The sequence below is a fragment of the Anopheles darlingi genome, chromosome 2 (genome assembly GCF_943734745.1).
Source record: "Anopheles darlingi chromosome 2, idAnoDarlMG_H_01, whole genome shotgun sequence".
NCBI lineage: Eukaryota > Metazoa > Arthropoda > Insecta > Diptera > Culicidae > Anopheles > Anopheles darlingi.
Window position 1 is genome coordinate 8,121,914 of NC_064874.1, and position 27,205 is coordinate 8,149,118.

Below are 27,205 nucleotides of genomic sequence, written 5' to 3' on the forward strand. Positions count from 1 at the left end.
ACTTACTCCTCGCCAAACGCGGTAATAAAACACGCATCTCATCTCTCTCTCTCTAAAAGAGCTCTAATTAGTCTCTTAAAGTTTGTGCCAATGTTCAATGTTTGCTGCTTGCGAACGGAGTATCTTGTTGCGGTGCTAGCAGCGAATAGTGAGGATATCCTGGGTGCTGCCGGTCCCCCGGAAAGAAGAAAAGAAAGAAAGCTCTTCCACCGGTTAGAGCGACTAGACAGCGTCTGTGTGGTGGTGGTGGTAGTAGTGAGCCATTTTTGGCCGTTGTATTTCGTCGACTCGATTGGATTACAGCGGGTCGGGGGCCAAATTGTTGTGTTGTACCGCCTAGTGCCTCCTAGTGCCCTGGCGGGAAAGATGGATTTGCTGGCTGGCTCGCTGATGGAATAGTGCAGACAGCCACCACGTACCTCACACTCCCTCCGCCCCCACCCACCTCAATGGCGCTGCACGGTAGAGGATGACGAAGAGAAAGCCCCGGGACGCGAGTGTAATGCAATAGAACACCGTGCAAGCTCAAATGGCCATATACCCCGTCATGATGGTGGTGGTGGTAGAGGTTTTTGTTGAATTTGTTGTTGTTCACGTGAAACAGGATACACTGTGCCGGTCCGTAGCTCGTAGCTTCAACTTTTGCGGCGAATTCGAAGAATCTAAATCGGTTCGTCCGTGCAGCGCCCGTACCGTACAACGTTTGCAGTATTGTAGCAGGATATGATGATGTTGATGGCTGTTCTTCTGTCCACCGTCACACCGTGCGGCCCATATCATCGTTCCGTTTACCCACAACCAACCACAACAGGTGGGTCAGCAAGCCAAACATGGCTAAGCGCCCTTTTCCGGTTCGCTCCTGTTCATCCAGGACACTACTTTTTATCGATTTTGAAAGGCGCTGGTCAAGGGTGAAGTAGGCCATGCAATGCAGAACTACCGCGAACCCCTCGTATGCCACGGTATGATTTCCCTGTATCAACCCCGTGAACCCGAACCCCAAGTTCGTCTTCAACACGGCAGACAGACTGTTCTGACAGATCTGTTTTTCTCCGATGATTCGCTCCTCCAAACATTATGGCGTTCCAACGTTCCTAACCTTCAACTGCTGGATGGAGCGAACTTGAAACTCGTGCTGCGCCCTGGATTCCGGGGGTAATTCGAAGAAGTATCGGTAAGGATTCTTGCCAAACTCGGACCATCGACTCTATGGATTCCACGATCGGGAGATGCTCCATGGAAACCAGCCGATGGGGCAACCTGGTCCATCCCATAGTCATCCTGCTACTGCTACTGCCAACATGGCGTCGATTGGCTCTGACGACGACGACGACCGGTAAAAAAGTTCCCAGGCAAAAACCCCAAAAACAACTGAACCGGCCACCCGGCTGTCAGAGTGGTGGTGTCAGAAACGAACCCCCGAACGAGTACTCGAGTGAAGAGGACGCACCATGGATCGATGCGTTCCCGCACGGACTCACCGAATGGTGTAGCGCCGTCGATCAAATATCAATGGCGCAATAGTGCGTTCCAGTTTCTCCTCGCCACCACCCCGGGAGGAGGAGGCCAGAACATACACACGCGGAAACGATTGCACGGATCGAATTACGGATCCGGATTCCGAGTGCTTTGACCGCCATCGCGCATCGCAGTCGGAAGGGGGGTAGGAAAAACAGGGAAGAGGATACCGGGGGTACAGCTGGGCGCGTGAAAAATGTGAAACTATTTCGAACCGAGTGTGCTGGCGGTGCTGGCGGCGTTTGGCAAATTGTTTTCTCTCCAGAAAACCAAACCCGGCGGAAGGAAGATGACACTTAGGATGGTCGCGCATCGTGAATCCGTCGGCCAGCCGTGAGATGCTAGTCAGCGTGAGCTCTGGCTGTCATCTTTGTTGTCATTTGATCGATTCTACTCTCGTTCTCTAAATCTAAGGTGGCTGTGAGCGTGAGTGTAAAAAGCAGAGGTAATTAGGAGGTTTTTAAAGAGTTTTTCAGATTAAATTGTATTGCTTAATTCTACCAGAGTAACAGATTTCTAATGTTTTTCATGTGATAGAAGACTATTTGAAATGTAGGTTTACGGACGCTTTCTACAAATTTGTTCCAAAAATATCATTCAATAAAGTGTATGAGTCAAGGCGTAACATAAATAAAACCTAACCCCTGGAACGAAGTTGCTGTCCTCAATTCGGATGCAAACCATGCATACAGGGCGATGGTCCACATGATGAACTCCCGTGTTTGCAATTTCTATTCGCGATCTAGAGTTTGTCTCACACATACACGCGCGCGCGCACGGTGTGGAAGGTCGATTAGAATCAATGCTCCAATTAGCAACAATTAGCGGCTTTTGTTGGGGGGCGCTGAACTTGGCCTTCGCCATCACCTGCATCCAATCGACACTGCAACGTTTAAAGGCGATGATGCAATTCCTCCATTAGAACCATTAGCTACGGGGTAGTGGGAATGGACCATCAGCTAAATCTTTTGTTGTTATTTAGAACCTCCCGAACCTTCGCTTCGCTTTTCGTACCTCTACCGAAGCGTGTGCCGAGCGGTATAGCAGGAACATAATGCAGCATAAGACCACCCTCTAGGTCGCTCGTTATTATTCCATGTTCATATGGCGGAGTAGAAGGAGGAGGAAATCGAGCATCGGACCCCGAGCCCCATTCGCGCGGAATACAAATATGGGATCAACGTTTAATGCCGCGCCACCATCATGATCCCCTTGCACGGAGGGGCCGGCTTCCGAGGGCTTTACGAAAAGTGGGTTTTCCGAAAATCGGAATCACACCCCCCCCCCCCCCCCCCCAGAGCTGCTGGCCGTAAAGCGGGCTCTCAGCCAATCAGCCATCTTCATCCCTTTTTTCGTTGTTGGCACGTGACGCAGGATATATAAACCGATCGGTCATTCACCGTTTCCCTTGTCTCGTTTCGTTTCCTTGCAGAGTGTCGCGACGACCAGTTCACCTGCGGTGATGGCAGTTGTATCGGCTACGAGAAGCGCTGCGATCGCATCCCGGACTGTCTGGATGGAGCGGATGAAGCAGACAATGAATGCTGTAAGTAGTGTCCGTCGCATACCCCCGTAGTACGAGCTAAAGCTAAGAAACAATTCTTGACATTCTTGCACCGGACAGTGAGCTCTTGCGATCCGACGTCGGAGTTCGAGTGCAACGATGGTTCCTGCATTCCGGCCCAATCACGATGCGACCGCCGTGCCGATTGTCTCGATGGGGAAGACGAAGAACAATGTTCACCCACAGGTAAGCGGAAGTGCGTCGCGTATCGAAGTGTTGTTCTTCCCTCCAGTAGCTGCCGGACAGACAGACTGTTGGCTGTTGATGTCGACTGTTTGACAACCTGTGGCCGTCTTCGGGACCTCGATAGCATCATATATTTGTTACATTTCGTGTCAAATCAATGGTCTTCATTACTCTTTGCTAACCCCTTTACCATACGCTCGCTGCACTCGCTGGAACTGCTGGGAAATCGCAAACACACACCCACGCACACACACACACACACACAAACACACATGGACGGACATCGATCGGGATTGCTTCCAAGGAAAGGGCAGGAAAGCGAGGTTCTGTCCGCTGGGCAAGTACACGTGCGGGGACCGGTCGTGCGTGTCGATACTGGGCCGTTGCGATGGCAAGGTCGACTGTCCGCGGGACACCGCCGACGAGGATGGCTGCCGTAGGTTTCCAATCTCGTTCCTTCCCCCTTCTTCTCCTCCTGCTCCAGCCATTTTTAAGTTTCCCATTTTTGGAAACTGTTTTGATTTTGTGCGCTTTTCGTTTCGGTTTTTGTTTCTTTAAAAACAATTCCCTCTCCCTTTTCGCTATGAGCTACATGGCGCCGATTGTGCATCTCTCTCTCTCTCTTTTTCTCTCTTCCTGTGTGTGTGTGTGTGTGTGTCTTATTGTCCTGACATGTCTGTACCGGGACGCAGCGTGCCCCAAGAACACCTGGCAGTGTGACTACGGCCAATGCATTCCACTGGAGCAAAAGTGCGACGGCAACATCGACTGTCCGGATGACATTTCCGATGAGCGTAGCTGTCCCAGTAAGCGCCATGTTTTCACCACCTCAGACCCCTTAGCACCCTTCCTTCCGTTCTACACCCCCCGTAACACCCGAAGCGAGGAAGCGAGGAAGCGTAGCACAGGGCATCATTACCACCATCATTAGCATTACATTAACCTTCTGCACGTAGCACGTACGTCCGCTTAACACTAGCCGTTGGTAGCGATGGGGTAGCGGGGATGATCCTGTGGTCCTGGTGCTGCATGTGCAGTGCGGCCACCAACACCATCCACACGCTTTGCATGCTTGGCTTACTTTTGCATGTTTGAGACTGGCGCGCGAACCGTCGCGGTTCCCGTCCGGTCCGGTGGTAGAGAAGGTAGCGGGCGTAATCTGTAAAAAGGGTAAAAAAAAGCGTAGTCGTAGCGTAATTATAGTGTTAGAACGGTGCACATATCACCGCACAGACCGCACACCGACTGCACCAGTCCCCCCTTTTGGGAGAAATGCGTTTCGAACAGTACGTAGAGACATTTGATGTCGGACCAGATTCAACGGATTGAGTTTACTGACAGCGGCCCACGGTGTACGGTGTGTGCGATGGATGGAACGCCATTGCGTTAGCTTTCCATCATGACCTACCCGCTCCTGCCCGCTCCAACCGGCCGCTGTTTCCGCAGACGAATCCCTGGCTCGACGGGAAACGCGACGCATTATGCCAAAGACTGAGGAGTGCCTTAGTCTGGCCTTTTAGCTGAGCATTTACCGAGCCCGCCCGTTTGCATGACTTCGTTTTGATGAGTGTCAAACGTTCGGGAATGCTTTTTTTTGGGGGGAGTTTCCCTCACCACCGGGGAGTTTGAAGTGCGATTTCCGCGGTGCCGTCTGATTGATATTAATTGACTTTCGCCGGGGCCGTGGTCGGGGTCGGGATCGGGCTCTCCGATGTCCTTATCGAGGAGGTTCGCGAGCAGGTAGTGCGTGCGAATGTTGATTAGTGTGTAGCGCAAAACCTCCCCCTGAACCATGGGCCTGTCCCGGCTGACAGACTGATTGGAGACTCCGAGAAACGATACGTTCCAGTTCCTTCCCTTCGGTCGATTGCCAAAAACTTTCCTTTATCGGTCTCAGCGATCTATCGACAGTCAGCTACCAGAAGAGAGAGAGAGGGAGAGAGGGGGAGAGATGACAGGAACAGCAGTGACGCAGCACTAACGCATTCTACGTTAATCCTACCCGGTGTATTCTAGTGACTGGAAACTGTACGTCCTATCAGTTCCAGTGCCGATCGGACCGCAGGTGTATACCGGTCGAGAAGCACTGCGATCGGGTGTACGACTGTGCGGATGGGTCCGACGAGCAGGTGTGCGGTAAGTTTCGGTCCCGTCTGGTCTTCCACCACCGTGTTCCACCTCTACTACCACCCCATGTGCCTGTCGTGTCAGCTTTCGTGTATCTGTCCGTCTACGTGTCCTTCTCGTGGATGTCTGGGCGCGCTCTCTGTTTCTTTCCTCTTTTTTTGCGACTGTCTGTGTTTATGTTGTCCATGCAAATCATCTTTTGTTTTCTTTTTTCCTGTGAAATATTCGTGCAGCAGTTTTTTTTGCGCTTTTCCTTGTGTTATTAATAGGTATGCAAGTAAAAAGGAAAATTTGCTAATCCATTTTAAATCTCATCTTGCAATCGAATTCGAAGGTGAATGACTTGCTAAGCATTGTCTAAAAATTCTACGCAATCCACGGAGGGTGGTGTAAATGAAATCAATGATCTGTACTAAAATTTCAATATAATCTAGTATGAATCCTGGTGGAAAGTTTAATTATCAAATTTGAAGACTAACTGGAAAACTGCTTTAAATGATTAGAAAATGGAAATAGTTGACCGTCTAGTAAATATCACAAAAATCTTATCAGAGAAGCTAAACAAAACCTAATAACGATGTGGATCGTTCAACACACCTTTAACCACACTACAAACTATTCAGTGTCCTATCCATCCAAAGTAACTAATCCCCCAGTAATTACCCCAAAACATTTCCAGCGAACTACTAACAACTCGTTACTAATGAAATACAAAGCATGCACCCATTTGATCCCCATCGGTTACCCTTCGGTGGTAGAAGGATTACTCCGTATTAGGCCTAGGAATTTGACTAATCAGCATGATGCCCGTTATTTCTTTTTTTTCACCCCCCCTATCCCTCCCGTACTCTCCCTATATATACTTTGCTTGCTTGCATGCTGCCTGGCTGCATGTTGCCGTCTTCGCTACCATCATCCACCACCACCAAATACGCAGAATGTCGACCGAATGAGTTCCGCTGCCAGAACGGGTACTGTATAGCGATGAAGGAGCACTGCGATGGCTGGCATCAGTGCAGCGATGGATCGGACGAGCTGGGCTGCGCCAAACGAAGTAGGCTACACCTCCGCAAGGGAGCAGATCGGATTCCATCTGCTCCAACAAAGCACTAGCTCTGACGCGTTCAGCGATGTGCAATGTTACTTTTTCTTCTCTTTTGCCTTTCTTTTCCAATGATGTCATTTTTTTTTTGTTAATTTAGATAATTTTGAATTGTTTCCATTTTATTATATTTTCGCTAACTTTTGTTTCATTTTTCCTTTATTTTATTTTCCCCCTAACTTGAAGCCTGCTACGATGACGAGTTTACGTGCCAAAACGGTTACTGCATTGCTAATGATCGAATTTGTGACGGTCATAACGATTGCGGTGACAATTCGGACGAAACGGACCCGCAGTGTGATAGAAGCTGTGCGTCGCATGAGGTACGAAGGTCGCTTCCCTTGGCGAAGGCCACCCTCGACGGAGAAATTGGACGCTTAGCCAGTGACATGCTATTTATTATTTGTATTAAGTTTCATTCTGTTTTTTTTTCTTTTTCGTTTTTTATTTCCAATCGTTTGACTTAACTCGACTCAGTTTTTGTGTTACGATGGAGAATGCATTCCAAAGAGCGCGGAGTGTGACGGAAAGCCCGATTGCAGGGATGGAACCGATGAGATCGCTTGTGGTGAGTAGCACTAACACTGGCCATCCGTCCAGCTGTCGATAGGTTGAACGGCATTATCGGGGTCAATCGTAACGATTGCAAGAAAGGAACATCGAATCATCTCAGCATCATTTCTGGCATCTTTTGCCATTGTCATTTTGATATGTGGATCCCTTGTGTACCTTGCCATGCCAATTGAATGTATGTGTTGTTCATTGTTTTGCATTTGCATTTCTCCTCCTGTACATGCTGTCATTGTTAACGAATGCAAACACCGTGTGCCTCTATGTACGTTTAGTGACCTTCAGTGTAGCATATGTAGTATATGGTTTGGTTACAAAACAGACAGATGTGACGAGCACTTTCCGTTAAAATTTTGCCCCCCACCGCGAAAACCAGATCCACCAAGTAAATGAGGGATAAAATGTCACTCGACAAATCGAATCAAAACATTGCCGATTAAATGCTGCAATCTTTCAACGAAACGCTACGGGGGAATCGTTTCATCAATCAATCTCGCCAATCTTTCCTATCACCATCTTTTTGTAGGGCGCGCCGGAAAGCCACCGCCTCGCTGTGGCCAGCACCAGTTCGAATGTAACGACGGTATATGCATTGCAGACTATAAGCGCTGTAACGGCATCGTCGACTGTCACGATGAGTCCGATGAGCCAGAGAGCTGTAGCTACGGTATAGCGTGATTTACCTTTTTCTGGTTGACCATTTCGTCTTTCTCCTTCTTGTTTCTCTCACTCACGCACCTTCACGGTCTTATGGATTGATGGGTCCCCTTCTCTTTTTAACCATCCTATCGGACGGAATTGTTTCAACTTCAACGTCGAAATGAAACCGGGCACACTTTCATTCCCCCCCACCGCGACAGACGGGTCTGACTAAAACTGGGTGCATGGGGTCGTCAATTTTGCATGTCTCACATCTGGCGTACGATGTGTTGGTAGTGGGGCGAAAGGGATTGCGATTTCAAATGTTGCGATATCCGATAGCTAGTCCTCGACTAGCTGAATTGCATTTTCATAAGTTTTGGGTGTTTTGTAACTTTCGTAGTCCATAGATTTGGTACAATTTGGTAGCTAGTTTAACTCGTGAATGTTTTGTATTTTTATGGATCAAATACGGTAATCAGAAAGTAGGCGTGGGGAAACTTAACCTCACTCTTTGTAGAACGATATTGACGAACGCTAGCGATGACGGTGCCGAAGCGTTCACAAAACAAAGGACAGATCAATGTAAAAGTATATGTCGTCACTAACACATAACATGCGACGGATAGTAGAACCACCCGAAGACTGCAAACCAGTTCTACGAGGTTCGTCACTTGCCGTTGAAGTTTTTCGTTCCGATTGTTCCGCCGGTACCGGCAATGAGATGATTAAGTGTACAGTAAGTTTCTCTATTCAATCGGACCAATAACAGAGGTTATTTTCTTTCTTCTGATTGACAAATCAGAACGGAAAGTACAATCCATTGGCTAATATCGGTTTGATACTCATGTAATGACACCTAGCTCGAGTCGCGAGCATCATCGGAGTTTGTCCATCACTCGAATCTATTTAAATGTGTTTACCTCATCATCTTCCCTCCTCACATCACACACACACACACGTAAACACCGTGCACACTACCTCCCAACCACCACCATCCGGCAGAGGAATGTAATACAAACGAGTTCGCGTGCGATGGCCAGTGCTTCGAGTTTCGGATCTTTTGCAACGGTGTCCCTGATTGCATCGATGGCAAAGACGAGCAGAACTGCATCACCTGCCACGGTGATGCGTTCCAGTAAGTTCCTCGTCCCCACTCCCACCCTCCCCCCACCCCCACCTCCCCTTTCTCTCCCCCTTCATCGGTGTACATAGTGTTGATCATTGATTTCTGTTTCTGCTTTCGTTTTTGGTACTCTGTGTTCACTGTTTGACGTACGTAAATCCCCTTCTCACGTGTACATATGTTGCCATGTTGCCATGTTGTCAAAAATCCCTTCCGGTCACTTTTTTCCTGCGCCCGAGCGCAGCTGCACGAGTGACCAGCAATGCGTAGCACCGGAGCATCGCTGCGACGGTGTCGACCATTGCCGTGACGGAAGCGATGAGATTGGCTGTAGTAAGTGTCCCCATACATAGTTTTATGTGCCATACTTCGCGTGCGAGTGTGTGTGTGTGTGTGTGTGTGTGTGTTTGTTCTATTCTGTGTATAAATGTGTGTTCGTATGTGTGTTGACTAATATCTCGGTAGCGGTTATCACTGTAGAAAGGAAAACACTAGATGTAAAAGCTCTGTTGCGACGCTGCGATCCACTAACACACACGCATTGGTTTAAGCACAACTATTAGCACAAAACGAAATGGGTTCCTGTCAGCCCGTTCTTCCCTTGCTCGTCCATTCGCTACTCGCTGTCCTAACACACGCTCATAGTAAAAAGCTTGCGCTGCGCTGTGCTACCCTTGACACTTGACGCCTGTTTTATATGTTTCCAACCATGCTCCTCCACCATAGTCAACCGCACGGACTGCCTGGCGGACCAGTGGCAGTGTAGAAATGAGGTGTGCATTAATGGCGATTTCCGCTGCGACGGTAATGTGGACTGTACCGATGGGTCCGATGAGGAGAGCTGCGAAGGTAAGTCCGGCACACTCATGCACACTGTGCTGCTCGTTTTAATGCCGCTGGTAGCACCACCCATGCTGAGGTAGTCTTGGGCACACCTCGTCACGTCTTAATCGCTAGTATCATTCGTACCTTAATCCGATGCTTTGCTGTTCGCATTTGTCAATAACGCTTTGGTGGTTTTTGGTGGCCACCACTCCACCAAAAATTTTCTTTGCGAACCAAAACTAGTTCTGTCGTATTGCACAGCACACATTGCGCCTCAAGTCGAAAGATGAGTTGGGAAAGTGTAGGGCTCAGTCTAGAGCCATCGAATGTAACGATGAAAAAGTGACGGAATCCGGGTGATCGAAGGGTGCATCTCAAAATTGTCGCGGAGATCTGACATCGTTGTTTGTTGTTTTTCGTTTGGATGACAAAAAAAAAAGGATCCGGCGTCTGTACGGATGATGAGTTCCAGTGTCGCGACGGTAGCTGTATCGAGGCCGATAGGCGCTGCGATCGTGAAAACGATTGTTACGATCGATCCGATGAGATAGATTGTCCGCCTGCTGTAAGTACTGAGTTCATCTCTGTCTCAGCCAAAAGTGCACACATTAACCATTTGTTGGCTATTGCTTTTTTCCCTTCGATGTCCATTGTAGCCTTGCGAGGAGTTGGTATGCCCTGATGGAACGTGTTTCGCGCATTCGCAGCGATGTGATCGCCGGCGCGATTGTGCCGATGGTTTCGACGAGGAAAATTGCCGTAAGTATTGCCACTTAAGATTCCGTGTAGAGCTGCTAGTGTCTGGTAATTAAAGTAATTCAATAACAACAGCAAAAGAGGCAAAAGCTCTAAATAATAAAGCTCTGCTGCTGCCCATCTGCCCCACACTAATTGCGCTTTCTTCTCGAAATCTCTCTTTTCACCAACAACTGCACGCCCCTCACCTGCGCACCACTTTTGTGAACCACTTCTCTGTGTGCGTATGTGTGTGTGTGTTTCTTCTATTGGTTTCAATACTCAACCACTTGCACTGCCTTCGGTTGAACATTCAACAAATGAATTTCTAAAATAACAAATGAAATTCCTTGTTCTCTTGTCACCGTTACGCGTGCACTGCACAACACCACTATCCCACTGTGCACCACCACCACCTATCTCACCTGTGGCATCCGACACGGCGGCAGGGTCCTGCAATGAGACCGAGTTCACCTGTCAGGATGGGCACTTTTGCATTGACATCGCGCTCCGGTGCGACAGTTACTACGACTGCAAAGACTTCTCCGACGAGCAGAACTGTTTCGGTTAATAACCAGTAGTAGTACCAAAGGCGATTTCTACTCACTCCTGCCCTCTGCCTGTTGTGCCTGTATTTCGTTCTGATTGTATGCTGCATGCATGTTCAAAATATCGTTTACGGTTTGATAACTGACGCTTGAAAATACGCACAGAAACCATAGAGAAGGGTTGGCTTTCCATGTTGTTTAGTTAGTGTAATGCATGTCCAATTGCATTGTGCATAATCCATCGATCGATTTTGAATTCATAAGAAAAGGAAGAATTTAAAAATCTTTTTATTTGTTTTCCTCCTTTGTGATGTTCTTTTTCTTGTTTTGGACAATGTAGAAAGATTGTTTGTTTTATAAAAGCATATATTACGAATCTTTCGTTACTTTTAACATTTTTCAACTGTGCATTGTGTCGTCGTATGTTTAAACGGGTGTAAAATGCAGTTATACTTTTTGTTTTCTCAAATTTCCAACTCTATTTATGGAATTGATGAATGTTTCATTTGGAATAGCTAATAGGGTTTGTTTGAATTTTCTTTCCCATTTTTTATGATACCACTGCATCTCCGTGGTCTCCGTTTTTTTGATTTCCTCTCTTATTACCTTCTATTTTTGAAAATCGATTCGGTTTTATTTGTTTTGCGTATATGTTGATTACTTTTCATAAATCCTTTCGTAACGTTTTCCGTCTGTTAGTATCGTTTAGAATGTGTCCGGTTACACTTCCACGCTAGTTTGCTAAACGAAAATCGCTCTTCCTTACAGCCTGCCGGAGTAACGAGTTCACGTGCGGCGATGGTCAGTGCATTTCCAGCCACCAGGTATGCGACAGACGCCCAGACTGTCGCGATGGTTCCGACGAACGCAATTGTATGTATTTCCAGAATGAACCGTTGAACGGCGTTCTGAACGTTTGGTTTCTCTCCTCTCGATAGGTTCTTGTGCCCGGAATCAATTCCGCTGCGGCAGCGGTCAATGTATCGCGGAGGGCCGTCGTTGCGACCAACGGATTGATTGTCCCGATGGTTCCGACGAAGCCGACTGCAGTAAGTATCGCGCTTAACGAGCGGCGCTCCGCTCCAACACCTCTCGCCAGGCCTTCAAACCAGTGCCGACAACCAATTTCGCTCGATCATCCATCCATTCTTTCGTTTGTTCCATTTCATGTTTACTTTCGTTTCCCGCATGTTCACACTCCAACCAAACCCCTCCCCATTTGGTCACTATGCCACCATCGTATCTTCGGTTCGGTTAATGGTCGCCCGCCACTGTAGGACCGGTTGGGTGCAGACCCAACGAATTCAGATGTCACAGTGGCCATTGCATCCGACTCGAGCAGCGATGCGATCGACGGGCCGATTGCCCCGATCGTAGTGATGAGAGCGATTGTTGTAAGTTTTGATTTATTTGTTGTTACTTTATTTTCTCCCTTTTTTGTTTCGTACATTCTTTGTTTCTGTATCGACTCTACCTATCTATATCTACGCTCTGTTCTGGCCTTGACATTCGATGGGATGATCAATCGGATGTCTTATTCCTCTGTACAAAATCCTCTCTCGGTAACGCAACGTTCTTCAGTCAGCTGCGGTCCAAACATGTTCCGATGTGAGAATGGTCCTTGCATAAACTTTGCATTAAAGTGTAATGGAATAGTAGACTGTCCCTTTGACACTAGTGACGAGCTTGACTGTCCTCCGTGTAAGTTTCCATCAACGGTTGCTACGCCAATCTGGATTGCTGGATTGAGCTGCAGCTTGGGTTCTCTACTAAAAGATTGACCAGCTTCGGATTGGGCGTTGATCAAATTTTCAGCTTCTCGATAATCTTCTAATTGAAATAGAGCCCGTTAAACACTAACATTAATACAAATCCGGTGGTTCCAATTGCATCGATAAAATGGAACAAAGTTGCATTCTACGATGGGCATGCTTGGATGGATTTGACACGAATCCTCGAGAATTTTGGGATCGAATTAATAGTAAAGTAAAATAATATCTTGTTTTCGTTCGATTGATAACACGCTAATGATATCCACTCCTGCAATTATTGATTAGAGTTTGTAGTTATCCCCGCTCTCAACTATCAGCTCAATTCTACATCAACAATTCAACATCGACACCTACGCCAAAATTTCACACTAAACATCTAAGCGAATTGGTTTGACCTGATCTGAGGAGTGTGTGTGGAGTTGACTAATGTCGTTAACTCCAAAAGAAAAGTCACCCGGGGTACAGTACTAGAGCGCATCTAATTGTTTTTTCTCTGTTCATTTTTCTACGCAATTCCCGGCCAATCCAGACGTACCACCGTCTGTGGAGCATCAAGGTCTCCACCTGAGGACCGTTCCCGATGATCAGACCATTAAAGATGGTAAGTATAGAGTGTGATGGGTGAAGGCTATCCTATCGCCCCTTCCCCCTGTGTTGTGCCTGTGCCTTTGAGAGTACTCTTGAAATGCGGTGAAGCGTGTACTGCTGCTGTTTGCTGCTATGCTCTCCCTATGCTCTACCTCTACAAACCTTTTGCGCTCTGCCCTAACGCCAATCTTCTTACCACTTTCTTATACGCTTTTCTAATAACTTGTGCTTGCATTGTAAAGTGAATATTGACGAGGGTAAGTACCGAGCGGAATCGCTCGTCTTTAAAGGTGCATGCCTCCTTTCTGCACGATCTGCACGATCCCTTCCGATTTCCACGACCTGTAGTAGTGATGATGTTGATCGCTACTGGACTGATCTACCTACTTACACCTTCTCTATCACGAAATACTAAACCGATCTTCAGAAATCCATCTAAAATGATTTTAAAAATATCTTTTCTCTAACTAACAACGTACGTGCTGACGTACAACTTCTGCGACTATAAGTTGTTATCATAGAGTGCTCCAGTATATTCTATTTAATTCACATAAAATTACGTCTTAGCGATCACCGCTAGCTCACGAATTGGACTACGATACATCACAGTACATAGAACGAGTTCATCGTGAATGCACTTCACCTTCGCCCTCGCGGGAGAAAATTTTCCTGCCGATGATCAAGCGACTCACTTCCACTCTGTTCGTACACCATTATTTCAGGCAACGAGGTCGTCTTCCAGTGCCGTGACGAGGGACCGGCTCACGCTAAGGTCAGGTGGGTACGTGGAAACGGACTGCCATTGCCACCTGGTACGCGTGATTCAAATGGACGTCTGGAAATTCCGAACATTCGGGTAAGTCGCGAAATTGATTAATCCCAAAAGATGGTTCGCACTTGTAAGTTGCAAATTTGTTTCTCCAGGTGGACCACAGCGGAACGTACGTGTGCGAAGCCGTCGGTTACTCTAAATCAACCCCCGGCAGTACCAAGGAGGTCACCCTAGAAGTAACACGATGTAAGTAAACTTGGTGGAATCTTGCGACAAGTACTAGGCTAGAACTTGAATGTCCTTTTGAATGTATTCCAATCCACTCTGTGCCGCAATCATTGGAACAAAGCGTGGAACATTAAGTACCTTAATCTACAGAACAATGCCCTAAAGTACGGTACGGTACCGCATATAGGCTACACATTCTACGGAACAGGTAATCCGAAGGTGGAATGTCATTGTTTAGCTCTCGTAGAAATACGTTTCGCTCTTAAATTGTTCTCAATTCACCCATTTTTAATGCTTTCGATAATGGAATTGCGTTCCCCTTTCTGACGATTCGCGATGGTTAGTAATGTCCTTACGATAATCTGAAGTAATTTTGGGTTGGGTGTTCTTGAAGAATCTCTCTTAATTTCTGACCCCCTTTTTTTCACCAGCATCTCATGTCCGGCCACCGTCAGCGTGCGCCGTGGACGAAGCAACCTGCTCGAATGGTGAGTGCATTCGGAAGTCGCAGATCTGCGACGGTAACCGTGACTGTGTAGATGGTTCGGACGAGACGAGCTGCAGTGTGTACCACAAGTGTGAACCAAACCAGTTCAAGTGTGCCAACCGTAAGTGCGTCCTGAAGACGTGGCTGTGTGACGGTGAGCAGGACTGTGGTGATGGTTCGGACGAAGAGAACTGCGCTACATTGCCACCGAACGCACCGTGCCGTTACGACGAATTCCAGTGCCGTACGGGCCAGTGCGTCCCGAAGTCGTTCCAGTGCGATACGCATCCCGATTGCTTTGATAAATCCGACGAAGTTGGTTGCAGTAAGTCAGACACTTCAGACGGAAGGCATGGTCCGGAGGTTCAAATCAACTAACCAAAATCCTATTTTCAGTGGCTCCGAGTGTAATTCAACCGCCGCCACCATCGCTAACGATCCAGGCCGGCGGTGTGCTTAATATTACGTGCCGTGCAACTGCCGTGCCGGTGCCGCTGATCGTCTGGCGTTTGAACTGGGGCCATGTGCCCGAGAAGTGCATCTCGACGAGCGAGAACGGATTCGGGCGGTTGGTGTGCGGTGACATGCAGCCCATCGATGCCGGTGCGTACTCTTGCGAGATCATCAACTCGATGGGAACGCACTTCGTATCGCCGGATACGATCGTCACCGTGATCAGTGCTGGCCATGTCTGTCAGCAGGGTTACTTTAACAGCAAGGCCCGCAATCCGAGTGACTGTATCAACTGCTTCTGCTTCGGTGTCGCGACAACCTGCAGCAGTGCCGACCTGTACACGTACGCCGTAAGTACTATTCACCACTTTGTAAGATGATCATCACTTAACCTTTCGATGGTTCTCTCCCTGGTTGTAGCTGAAGCCTCCGGTATCTTCACTGACGGTGGTCGGTGTGGAAGGAGCATGGTTGGGCCGCCGGGAACTGATAATCGGAGAGTTCGAGAACCACAACCTGACGGCACAGCGCCACGGTGTGCAGCTGAGGCTGACCAATCTGGTGCCTGGAAGGCGTACTCCGTACTACTCGCTACCGGAAGAGTATAAGGGTAATCAGTTGAAATCGTACGGTGGTTCCATTCGGTACGATGTCGAGTACGATGGCAATGGACGTCCGATCAATGCTCCGGATGTTATCCTCAAGGTGGGCAAAGGTCCAGCCACTGGACAACCGTTCGTCGAACTCTTTATCTCACGAGCTTCAATGTAAATCGTATTCCTTTTTTTCCTCTGACCAAACCAGGGCAATGGACTGACGCTGTTCTACACGCACAGCGAATTGTTCTATCCGGACATCAAGAACCACGTTTCGGTTAGCTTGCTCCCTGGGCACTGGACGAAGGAGGACCGCTCGGTGGCGAGACGTGGTGATATCATGATGCTGCTGGCCAACATTGAAAGCATCCTCATCCGTATGCAGTACGTGGACGAAGTCGAGCGAAACATCGAGCTAGTTAATATCATGATGGATTCGGCAGCGGTAAACGATCGTGGACTCGGTAGCGCTTCGCTTGTCGAGGAGTGCCGCTGTCCACCGGGCTACCGAGGATTGTCGTGCGAAAGCTGCGAACCGGGCTACGTACGCCAAAGCAGTGGCCCGTGGTTGGGCCGTTGTGTGCCACGGTTGGAGGAGTGCCGTCCGGGATACTACGGTGATCCGAACCGAGGCATTCCCTGTCAACCCTGTCCATGTCCGGTGGCGGGTGAGAAATCGCGAGCACGCTCTTGCTATCTGGATTCCCGCGACAATGTTGTATGCCGGTGTGACCGTGGCTATACCGGTGAACGGTGCATGGAGTGCGACGTAGGATACGTCGGTAATCCGCTCGGTGAGGGATGCTTCCAACGGCCCGTTTCCAACTGCAACTCATACGGTACGGAGCGTATACTCGGTGATGGACGGTGCCAATGTAAGCCGGATGTCGAGGGACAGTACTGTGATCGCTGCTCGGCACAACACTTCCACCTGCACGATAAGGGCTGCATCCAGTGCTTCTGTATGGGTGTATCGAACCAGTGCAGCAGCACGACGCTCACCCGGGACACCATCCAGGCATCGTTCGCCGATGGACGCTCCTCGTTCTCGCTCATCTCGGACTACACGAACCCGTCGGTCGTGGCGAACAGTTTGCAGATCTCGAACCGCGAAATCGTCTACCGGAACTTTGGTGCCAGCGATGAGACGTTCTACTGGCGACTGCCGACACAGTGAGTCTCGAAGCTACGCGTTAACGCAATCGGTACGGTACTTTAAATTCCTCTTCATTTTTTTCTGTTATTCCCATATCCAGGTTCTTGGGTAACAAGCTGACTTCTTTCGGTGGGCATCTGAACTACACGCTCCGCTACACGCCTCACTCATCCGGTGGAGTCTCGAGGAACAACTCTCCGGATGTGGTGCTACATAGCGTAAGTGATCACTGACTGGATGTAGCAGCAACAGCAGCATCAGTTGTAATTGACCGTTCTCTCTACTTTTCTTCCTCTCGCGCAGGGTAACAAAATCAAGCTGCATCACTACCGTACCAACAGCGGCCTCTCGTCGTTCGGTTCGACTACCAGCTCGGTGCCGATACTGGAGGACTTCTGGCAGAACTACGAGGATGGTAACATGGTGAACAGGGAGTACCTGCTGATGGCACTAGCGAACGTTAGTGATATCTTCATCAAGGCGACGTACAACACCGTCTCGAACGAGGCCGCCCTCTCGCACGTCAGTCTGGACATTGCCCGTGACCATCCGTACGGTGGTGGCGGTGCACGGGCCTGGCCCGTCGAACAGTGTCAGTGCCCGGAGGGTCACATTGGTCTTTCCTGTGAGGATTGTTCCCCGGGTTACTACAAGGGTCCCGATGGTCTCTACCTTGGGCTGTGCGAACGGTGCCAGTGTAACGGTCACTCGGACGAGTGTGACTCCCAGAGCGGTGCTTGCCTTCGGTGCCGTGACAATACGTACGGCCCGAGCTGCGAGTTCTGTCTGCCCGGTTTCGTCGGTAACGCAACCGGTGGTACACCGTACGATTGCACGGACAATTGGGCGGACAATAAGTTGGACTGTACGCGGGATTGCGACGTGCGTGGTTTCACCGGTCGCTGCCCGGACAATCGCTGTGAGTGCAAGCAGCTGGTAGAGGGACGCACCTGTGACCAGTGCCGTCCGGGATCGTTCGGATTGAGTACGCGCCACGCGACCGGCTGTTTGGAGTGTTTCTGTTCCGGCGTAACCAAGTCCTGCGGTAGCTCGAACCTGTACCGCGAGGAGCTACCGGTGCTGGTCGACGAGTTCGACAACACGATCAGTCTCGCTAACCGTGATGGGCAGGTGTTGGTGCGGGATAACTTTAACATTAATCCGAGCATCAACGAGATTAGCTACACGTTCCGGGATCGCGAAACGTACTACTGGAACCTGCCGAGCCAGGTGCTCGGTAGCCAGATACTGTCGTACGGCGCTAATCTAACCGTTACGCAGCAGGTCGATGGTGGTCGACCGACGCCGGATCAGGATATCATTCTCATTGGCAATGGGTTGAAGCTGGTGTGGTCCCGTGACCACTACGACGATGGGGTAGGTCCGGGAGGTCTCTTGAGGAGCGCTCATCTCTAATCGAACTTGTATTGTGCTTTTCTTCTACAGACCTACAGCGTACCGTTGCTTGAGCCCTACTGGACGGTCGTTAGCCGTCGTTCGTCGTTCCCGGCCGCCAGGAGCGATCTGCTGACCGTGCTCGCTAACCTGGACCACATCCTGATCCGGGCTACGACCCACGAATCCACGCGCACCTCGAGATTAAGCGACATCGTGCTCGGTACCGCCGTGACCACGCGCAACTATAACGGGCTGGCCGAGGAGGTCGAAATGTGCCGCTGTCCAGCGGGCTATCGTGGCACCAGCTGCGAGGTACGTTCTCGGCATGAGGCAAATTCTGTTACCAGCGCGCACTCATCTCTTTGTTCTTGTGCTCCCCTTGTAGCTCTGCGAGGATCTGCACTATCGGGACCATTACGATCGTCGAGCAGGTATTCTGGGATCCTGCAAGCGATGCCCATGCGAGAATGCCGACTCCTGCCAGATGACGGGGCGCGGAGAGGTCGTGTGCAACTGTCGCGAAGGTTACACGGGTGACAACTGCGATAATCGTAAGTATTCTAACGTGTCCCGGAAACCGACGGTACAACAGTGACAGTCGACGGCGTTACAATGCTGCTCGTCTCGTCTTTTCTTAACTTTTTCTTTGCACACGCCCGCACTGGACACCGGGCGCGTTCCTCCCTTTCTTTTTTCATATTTTCCCCCATTTCACATGCACCACGCTCACTCTCACACCGCAAATGCACCCACTGGAAAGGGCGGTAGATCCGTGGTGGTCTCGGTTAACAACGGCATGGAATTTACGATAATGATACTGCTTTTTTCCGAACCATTTTTTGCATTTCCATTTACTATAACCCTCTCTTGTCTGCAAGCACGTACACATTGAACCAGTCTATCAGTATCACTAAAAATGGCGCTCAGGCACTGAATTGGGCGGTAAGATGTAGGGTGTATCATATGGGATCCTCCTCCTCTCTCTCTTTTTCGTGAACGCGATCGCATTACAAGTTGTTAGACACTGATAACAGCAAATAACATGACACACTCACACTCACTCGCACTCATCATCATCAACCAATCAACCAATCCCCCATCTGAATAGGACTTCGTGCGGCTCCTGTCAAGGCCGGCACTAGTGTTGCTCCTATCAAGCTGCGGTGCTCACAAAAAGAGGCACTGGCCGGAAGACAGACAGGCGAGCATTACGAGCAGTTTCACAAGTGCGATAACGGGGGCCTCGAAGTCGCCCTGATATACAAGAACAAGCGTTCGCATACAGGTGTGCTTGTCGGTGGTTTTTGCTACTTCAATGTTCCGCTCTACTAGTTGCTTACACTAGGTTGCTCTGTCTCCGTAGTGATCTCTGTATCGCTGCAGTATGCTTTACTTATTACTCGATAACGATCAACTAGACCTCAAGCCTCTGGTAGAGCACTTCCCGACTAACAATTTCGTGCCAATCACTAGACACCGCTGATGTTGTCTACTATGTAGAGTGTACTCCCATAGGTAGCGCCCTGAATCCTAGAGTATGCTATTTAAAATACGGGCGAAAAGAATATCATAATCCGGTTACTAACCATCGCACACTACCCGTAGACAGCCAACTAATCATCGTCATCTAACATATCTACACATTTCCAGCACCAGTTGCGCTCTCGTCCTGCTCGTCCTGCTACTGATTCTAATCGATTCTCATTTCCACATCTTTCCCTGTTCTGTCTCGCGATTTTTCTCTCCAAAGAAATCGATATCCGACCACCGGTAACACCAGGGAATCCCGTGATTGAGGTATCTATCAACGTACCCTCGATTAAGATCGTCGAAGTAGGTGACGAATTCCGTGCCGACTGTCAGGCGCGTCATATTGTCTCGAATGTAAGTAACAAAGGAGTGGAGCAGAAAATGAGAGAAAAGAATAGAATGTATCCGATAATAACTCGTCGACCATGCGACCATTTGGCATGTATTTCAGCGTCCGATTGAGGTGGTATGGAACAGGGAGAATGGCCGTATGCCGGATCGCGCCTACACGGACCGCGGTATGCTGATCATTACCAACATCCAGATCACAGACAGTGGTTCGTACGTGTGCCGTGCCGGTAGTGGACCGGATGTGGTCTACAAGCAGGTCACCATTACCGTCAGTGGTAAGTGTTTGATGGATGGATGCTGGCCCGTTGAACAGTTCGGATGCTCGGTGAATGACATACTGTGCCCACTTCATCCACAGAACAAGTGCCAGCACCCCCGAACGTTACGCTGTCATCCAACTTTGTCGACGAGGAAGAGTACCAGCGAGCGGAGATACGTTGCACCGCGTCCGGTTACCCGACACCGTACATCACCTGGGAGCGCGTAGATAAACCGATGCCATTCAACATCAACCTGAACGAGCAAGGCTTGCTGCGATTCAACTCACTGCGGCTGCAGGATGCCGGTACCTACCGGTGTCTCGCACGCAACGATGTCGGTGAGTCCGATGCTATGCTGACGGTGTACGTCCGACCGACCGGTGGTCCGGTATTGCCACAACCGAACGAATTTGACGAGCGTGTCGAGATCATGCCAAGCAGCTTCGACGGTCAACCGGGGGCTCAGATCCGGCTCGTCTGCCAGTGTTCACCATCGGCACGGGTCACCTGGGCCAAGCAGGGCGAACCGCGACTGCCAGTCAATGCTAACGTGCGCAACGAGATCCTGATCATCGAACATGCATCGCAGGAGAACTCGGGTCGGTACGTCTGTACCGCGCAGTTCCCGACCGGACGCGTCAAGGTGTCAATGGTCGATGTAGCAATCAACGAGGACACGCCACCGCAACCAAACAGGTACCGTGATATCGGGAGTTCTGGCCCTACGGGATCTAATCTTTTACTCTCTAACGCTATCATTTGCAGAATCGCTCCGCGTGTGACCCCGCTGAATAAGAACTATATGCTAGTACAGGGTACGGACTTCTCGTTGCCCTGCGAAGCGACCGGTACACCATTCCCGACGATCAAGTGGACGCTGAGTGGAAAACCATTCGAGAGCAACGTGCAGCAGAGCAGCAACGTACTGCGGATCTTCAACGCGCAGCCTAGCAACGGTGGAGTGTACATCTGTGTTGCCAACAACGAGGAGGGCATGGACCGTGCCTATACCGTCATCGAGATTGACCGTAAGTATCGAGATCTGTACCGTGGTACCAACTTGTCATTTTTTTCATAATAATGCTCTATTGTAACATTCACTTGCAAGCTCTCGAAGCGATTACCGGTAAATTACCTTATGTTATTTAGTTACCTTTGCGCTACGGAAGCCTTCCGTTTAGTCAAAGATGATCGAATGATCTCGATTCCGTGCACTAACATCTCTCCCCACCGTAATCTTTGTAGGACGCGAAAGGCCCGTCCTAGAGCTGTACCCCAGCGAACCGCAGACGATCAAGGTCGGTGAGTCGGTACGCTTGAGCTGTCGTGCTTCCGCTGGTGTACCATATCCTACGATTACCTGGGTCCGAAAGGATCGCAAACCACTGTCCACTCGGTTCTCTAACGATGCCGAAGGTGTAATTACGTGAGTAGAACCATCCGGCTGGACCATCTGACACTGTAACCGTAAGAACACTAAACACACAAAACCCTTGCTCATCTCATCGTTTGCAGGCTACGTGAAGCAACACTCGAGGACGCTGGTGAGTACGAGTGTCGGGCAGAGAATGTTGCCGGAACGGTGTCGCTGGTTAACACGATCGAAGTGCTGCAACCACCGATGATAACGCTCGTACCGTACGAAAACCACAAGATTACGGAGAACGACGATTTCACGATCTACTGCTCGGCCACCGGCAAACCAGCGCCAACGCTAACCCTCACACCACCACGTGGTACCGCACGTTCCGCATACCAGTCGCCGGTCGAGGGACTGCGCGAGGTAACGCTGCAGCTGTACCGTGCCGAATTGAACGATGCCGGCACCTACGAGTGTAGGGCGGTCAATGCTGCCGGTGAAGACTCCCAGTATCTGACGCTTCAAGTCGATCCGAAGCGCGGTGACATTGGCCCGAATGGTGACGATGATAGGCCGACGGTGACGGAACGCCCACGACCGTACCCACCCCCACCACCAGGGCGTCAGGACGAACCAGTGTTCAAGTACTACACGGCCGTCCTCGGTGATCAGATTACGCTGACGTGTACCGAGGAGCAGCAAACCGTGCAAACGGAATGGCGCCGTTCCGATGGTCAGCCCCTACCGTACGGCTCGAGGTTGCGTGGCGGTAACCTCACGATCGAAAACGCGGGCCGTGATATGGCCGGATTGTACGATTGTATCGTGCGTGGACTCACGGCACAACCGATGACACTGGTACGGATTCAGGTCGAGGTCATAGCGCCACTCAAGATCAGCTTTAGCCCTCCGATGCCGATGACGGTGCTACCGGGTGATCAGGTTAGCATCTACTGCAACGTCACGGGCGAAGAGCCGATCTCGTCGTACTGGCACGGCGCCAACAACCGTAGTCTGCCGAACAGCGTACAGGTGTACGGTAACTATCTGCGATTCTACAGCATCCGAGTGGAGGACGCCGGTCGCTACTACTGCACAGCCCGCAATGCCTACGGAAACACGACCAGAACGGCCGAAGTGATCGTTAACAGTAAGAAAGCACTCACGGGGGGACGGAAAAGGAATAGATCTAAGGCGTATCCATTCCCTTTCTATCGCTTTCTCTCTATATCTATTTCTCTCACATTTTAACGTCTTGCCCGATCCCACAGGAAACGAGATGGTTCCAAATCAACCGGAGTATGGCAAGCGGTACTATCAAGTTACACGTGGATCGACAATCCGATTGGACTGCCAGTTACCGTCCATGCAATCACCGTACTTGAACGTTCAAGTGAGTAGCACATACGGCACCAATGACCTCACGCTTTTCGAACACTCGAGTTTCATCTGTTTCTTCTTTCCGCTACCAACACTCACAGTACCAGTGGGTCCGCCGGGAAGGAGGGCTACCAGCGAGGGCGCAGATCAATGGTAAAACGCTACAGCTCGAGGACGTCACGCCGGATGATGCTGGCCACTACGAGTGTATTATGTACTACCCGAACAAAACCGTAGTGTACGATAGCGTCGAGCTGGCGATCAGTCGTAAGTAGTCCCACTCACACAGACACACATACACCCACATACATTCAAATGCAAATTCTGCAAACTGCAGCTCTAAAAAAAACAAAAAGCAAATCGCAAATAGCAATCAACCTACAACACACGGGGCCAGAAACACCCTGATGTGATGCTCTAGAAACTAGGTGGTGGGCATTAATCTTTAAACGAACCCAATAGTACTCATGTCTAGCACACCGATACTTGACCACATACAGTGCCACACAGCCGCCTGCTAGCTTCAGTTTCGATTATCCAGTGATTTTGTTTCTACATGGCCCACTTTGGTGCACTTTGCATTCGAGTCCTTATGCAAATGGACAGTTAATTAAGAATCTAGTTACCATTGCCAAAAAAAAACAATGTCAGTCCAGCCCATTTGTTTCCAGCCCTCCTTTGATGGATTTCAATTGGCGAACAGTACGATTACGGCCCACTCGTCTGCCAACTTTAGCATTATCCATTGTAGCAGTAGCCGTAGTGGCAGTAGTAGTAATGGTAGTAGTAGTTGGTAGTAATGTTAGCAAAATTGCACAAATATCGGTAATGGTACCAGTAGTGGTAGTACACTACACTTCTAACGTCCACCCCTAGAGGTCACTTCGCCGTACTTGGGCCGGCAAACACAGTCGTAGCAAATTGTCAAGTCCTTACTAGTATTAGTACGCTGGATGTCATCCTACCAAAGCCCAGGGATGTTCTCGTTTGTTGTAGAACCAAAACGAAGTGTACATAGGGAGCAGGAGAGAGAGAGTTTCGACCGGAGATTGCCCATCTCATCCGGTTCCCGCTTAAGCTTTCTCGATCGCGTCAAGTCATACAGGGATACATACATGCAGGGTTATAGAAATGTTCTGGTCGTAGAAGAAAGCTCTCAGCCATTCATGACCTGATCCGTCCGTAAGATCAATGCTAGAACCCCCCCATCCAGTACATTGAAACTGCCACATTAAATGAGTAAAACATACAACTGCCCATGTTGTCACGTACAGCCTCAAAAACACACAGACGCAGACACGATCCTCGATCGTGTTTTGTTACCACTGATCGTGAACCATAGGTTAGGTATGATGCTCCGCGCAGACATACATTACATACTACATACAGTACAGTCCGTATATCACCATTGGCTAACACACTCTAGTGTTGTTGTTTGTGCATGCTCGTGCGTACAGGATGCGAAAACCACGATCATCGTCGTATTAGGCAACGGATGCCACTGCTTGTTGCAGCAAAGAGCGATCCTCGAAATTTGCATCACGGCAATGCGCACACTCCCGAGCCCATGCTCTGTTGACTAGCTAGAGCTAGAGCTAGAGCTGTCCGTTTTGCATCATCACCATCATCATGCTATCGTAACTAGTAGTAGAACTTACCTACCCTCATGCACTATATCTCCGTAAAACCATACAAACACACCCATCAAACAATACCACACCACAAACTACACTCACACCCCTAGATATTGTTGATGCACACACAGGGCACAAGTGTTTTGAGTACTTTACAACTAACCCCATATGTAAACCGTACGAGTAACATTAACCGAAAACACAGCAAAAACACAAAAGCAGGAACTACGGGATGGCGTAGAAGGGAGGAAAGGTAGTATTAAAGTTGTTGCCATTTTGCAAGGAAGGGAAGGAAGCAAAAAAAAAACAAGTAAAAGAGGAGGGAAGGCAATGTGAAAGGGACAATAAAACACCTACTGACCAAATTTTACTAATGAAAAGAAAAAAAAAAACAAATATAACAACAGAAACAGTTCATTCGTTGTTGTCCGTTACACTCAGAACTTCAATCCCCCAGCTGATCTAAAGCATAAGGTCCAGCCGCCTGTACGCCAACCTCCTGAAACCGTATCCTGACACCGAAGACTGTGGAGCCACAATGACTATCAATGACGACACTGACGACGATACGTGGTACTTGTCGCACTAACAATCAGCAAATCAAAACCCCGTTTTGGCGTTTCTGTCACTACCAGCACTAGCGGTGGGGTTTCCAGTGTCCATGTCCCGGTTTGTGTATCCTGTGTATACGTAGCCTGACACGAAACACACGACCCACACTATGCGCGATCGAGCGCCTCTAAAAGGACACTCCGAAAAGGAGTTGTTGTTGAATGTGTTTTGATTTGGCAACGTTGTTACTAGCCTGTTTTCGTACTTGTGTGTGTGTTTGTGTGTGGAGTGTATTTACCCTCTCTAGCACGGTTAATAGATCATGATCACCATCTCGACTCTATCATCATCGTCACAATCACTATCACATCATCACTCGAAGTTGAACAACACCAGCACAAAACGAAAGATTATGCAGGCATGCATCTCCAGCATCACATCGCACCTTCGCTAACGTTTGCCTCCACATTACGCACCATAGCCGCAACTAGCGTAGCGTGTAGTATCGTTCGAAACCCGAAGTTGGCCTTCGAGTGGCAGCCACTGCTCAATCCGCAATCCGCACCTCATGCTTGCCATTCTCATATGCAGCGTTTCATCCCGCGGAGGATGCGAGTCGGAATTCCAAAATTCAAAACCAAAACCAAACAAACGAAAAAACCCCCAAAATGTCCGTCACGATTTACTGCGCCGCAAGTTTGGACCAAACCGAAATAACAAACAAACAAAGTTGAGTGAATCTACTCGAACAGCTCGGACCAAATTACTATGTTTCCCCAGGTACGGGGAACGCTTCCAATGTTTCGAGTGTGCAGTAAAGGCGTGACGGCAAATGGCGCGTGCTGCTGATCTGGCATATAGCGACTGGCATCCCAAAATTGGCCTCCCTATACCATATTGCGCTCTTACTCGTGTATGTTGTTGTGTAAAAAAAAAAATGCTCGCGGTCTGAAAATGGCCGCCCACTGTATCGTGCCAAACAGTCTCTCAATTCACGGTGAAACACGCTGGGTGCGGCACCGTTCATTGTTCCCTTGTTTTCGTGAAGGAGAAGGAGGAACAACAACGGAACAGCCCAGGCAACCGTTGGTGGCGGCTGGGGATTGCCGCAACACCGACTACCTGTGTCCGGTGGTCGTGACCGTGACGTACAAGATCTGCATACAGCGCCAATGGGTCTGCAAAGATAACATGCGTTACATCTGCCAGGATCGATACGATCCGGACAGTTGTAGGCCGATCGCCCTCATGGAGAGCAGCCACACCACCAACAGCACGGCGGCTAGACCGCAAATCGGTGCCCGGACTAGGCGGCCGGTTCGGCCCCGTACGCGCTCGATGAAGGAACAACCAAGGGGTCGCAACGGTAGGCTCGACGGTGACGGTGTCGAGGTCGATCGTCCGAAGCGTAAACCACCAACGTTCTACTTCGGTTTGTTATGAAAAAGCCCCTTTTCTTTTTTTTCCCCTTATTATCCATCTGTTACTTTTCTGTTTTTGATTATTATCCTTCATATTTACTCGTTCTGTTCCCGGCTCTGTGTTGCGCTAGTATTCACTCGCGAGTAGTACTGTGTGTGTGTGTATGTCCCTAGCATAGTTGTGTACACCAGAGTCCATCCAGGCACTTGCATAACTCCGTAGAACTCCGTAGATAGTGTTGTCGCAACATCGCGTAGCTGCCCCCGTTGTCCTTGTCGTTTTACTCGTCGATCCATCTTCGTTACATCCAGTTTGATTATGGCACC

General features: G+C 49.4%; 1 protein-coding gene across 1 annotated transcript in view; it reads left to right on the top strand.

Moving 5' to 3' along the window:
- The window catches only part of LOC125951081 (basement membrane-specific heparan sulfate proteoglycan core protein), a 91,176-nt gene that overhangs the window by 56,710 nt on the left and 7,261 nt on the right, over window positions 1–27,205 (top strand). Inside the window, exons 8-45 of the mRNA XM_049679619.1 lie at window positions 2,951–3,064; window positions 3,143–3,268; window positions 5,285–5,404; window positions 6,333–6,449; window positions 6,684–6,820; window positions 6,975–7,065; window positions 7,594–7,734; window positions 8,712–8,844; window positions 9,077–9,165; window positions 9,559–9,681; window positions 10,098–10,222; window positions 10,314–10,416; window positions 11,709–11,813; window positions 11,879–11,989; window positions 12,218–12,334; window positions 12,522–12,641; window positions 13,242–13,313; window positions 13,543–13,557; window positions 14,023–14,156; window positions 14,225–14,318; window positions 14,732–15,112; window positions 15,184–15,590; window positions 15,661–15,945; window positions 16,045–17,009; window positions 17,093–17,210; window positions 17,296–18,369; window positions 18,439–18,702; window positions 18,776–18,941; window positions 19,499–19,675; window positions 20,141–20,274; window positions 20,372–20,546; window positions 20,630–21,227; window positions 21,297–21,559; window positions 21,777–21,957; window positions 22,047–23,041; window positions 23,163–23,284; window positions 23,373–23,538; window positions 26,506–26,889. Coding sequence (XP_049535576.1) covers window positions 2,951–3,064; window positions 3,143–3,268; window positions 5,285–5,404; window positions 6,333–6,449; window positions 6,684–6,820; window positions 6,975–7,065; window positions 7,594–7,734; window positions 8,712–8,844; window positions 9,077–9,165; window positions 9,559–9,681; window positions 10,098–10,222; window positions 10,314–10,416; window positions 11,709–11,813; window positions 11,879–11,989; window positions 12,218–12,334; window positions 12,522–12,641; window positions 13,242–13,313; window positions 13,543–13,557; window positions 14,023–14,156; window positions 14,225–14,318; window positions 14,732–15,112; window positions 15,184–15,590; window positions 15,661–15,945; window positions 16,045–17,009; window positions 17,093–17,210; window positions 17,296–18,369; window positions 18,439–18,702; window positions 18,776–18,941; window positions 19,499–19,675; window positions 20,141–20,274; window positions 20,372–20,546; window positions 20,630–21,227; window positions 21,297–21,559; window positions 21,777–21,957; window positions 22,047–23,041; window positions 23,163–23,284; window positions 23,373–23,538; window positions 26,506–26,889 — 9,042 coding nt within the window. The remainder of the gene's footprint in view (window positions 1–2,950; window positions 3,065–3,142; window positions 3,269–5,284; window positions 5,405–6,332; window positions 6,450–6,683; window positions 6,821–6,974; window positions 7,066–7,593; window positions 7,735–8,711; window positions 8,845–9,076; window positions 9,166–9,558; window positions 9,682–10,097; window positions 10,223–10,313; window positions 10,417–11,708; window positions 11,814–11,878; window positions 11,990–12,217; window positions 12,335–12,521; window positions 12,642–13,241; window positions 13,314–13,542; window positions 13,558–14,022; window positions 14,157–14,224; window positions 14,319–14,731; window positions 15,113–15,183; window positions 15,591–15,660; window positions 15,946–16,044; window positions 17,010–17,092; window positions 17,211–17,295; window positions 18,370–18,438; window positions 18,703–18,775; window positions 18,942–19,498; window positions 19,676–20,140; window positions 20,275–20,371; window positions 20,547–20,629; window positions 21,228–21,296; window positions 21,560–21,776; window positions 21,958–22,046; window positions 23,042–23,162; window positions 23,285–23,372; window positions 23,539–26,505; window positions 26,890–27,205) is intronic.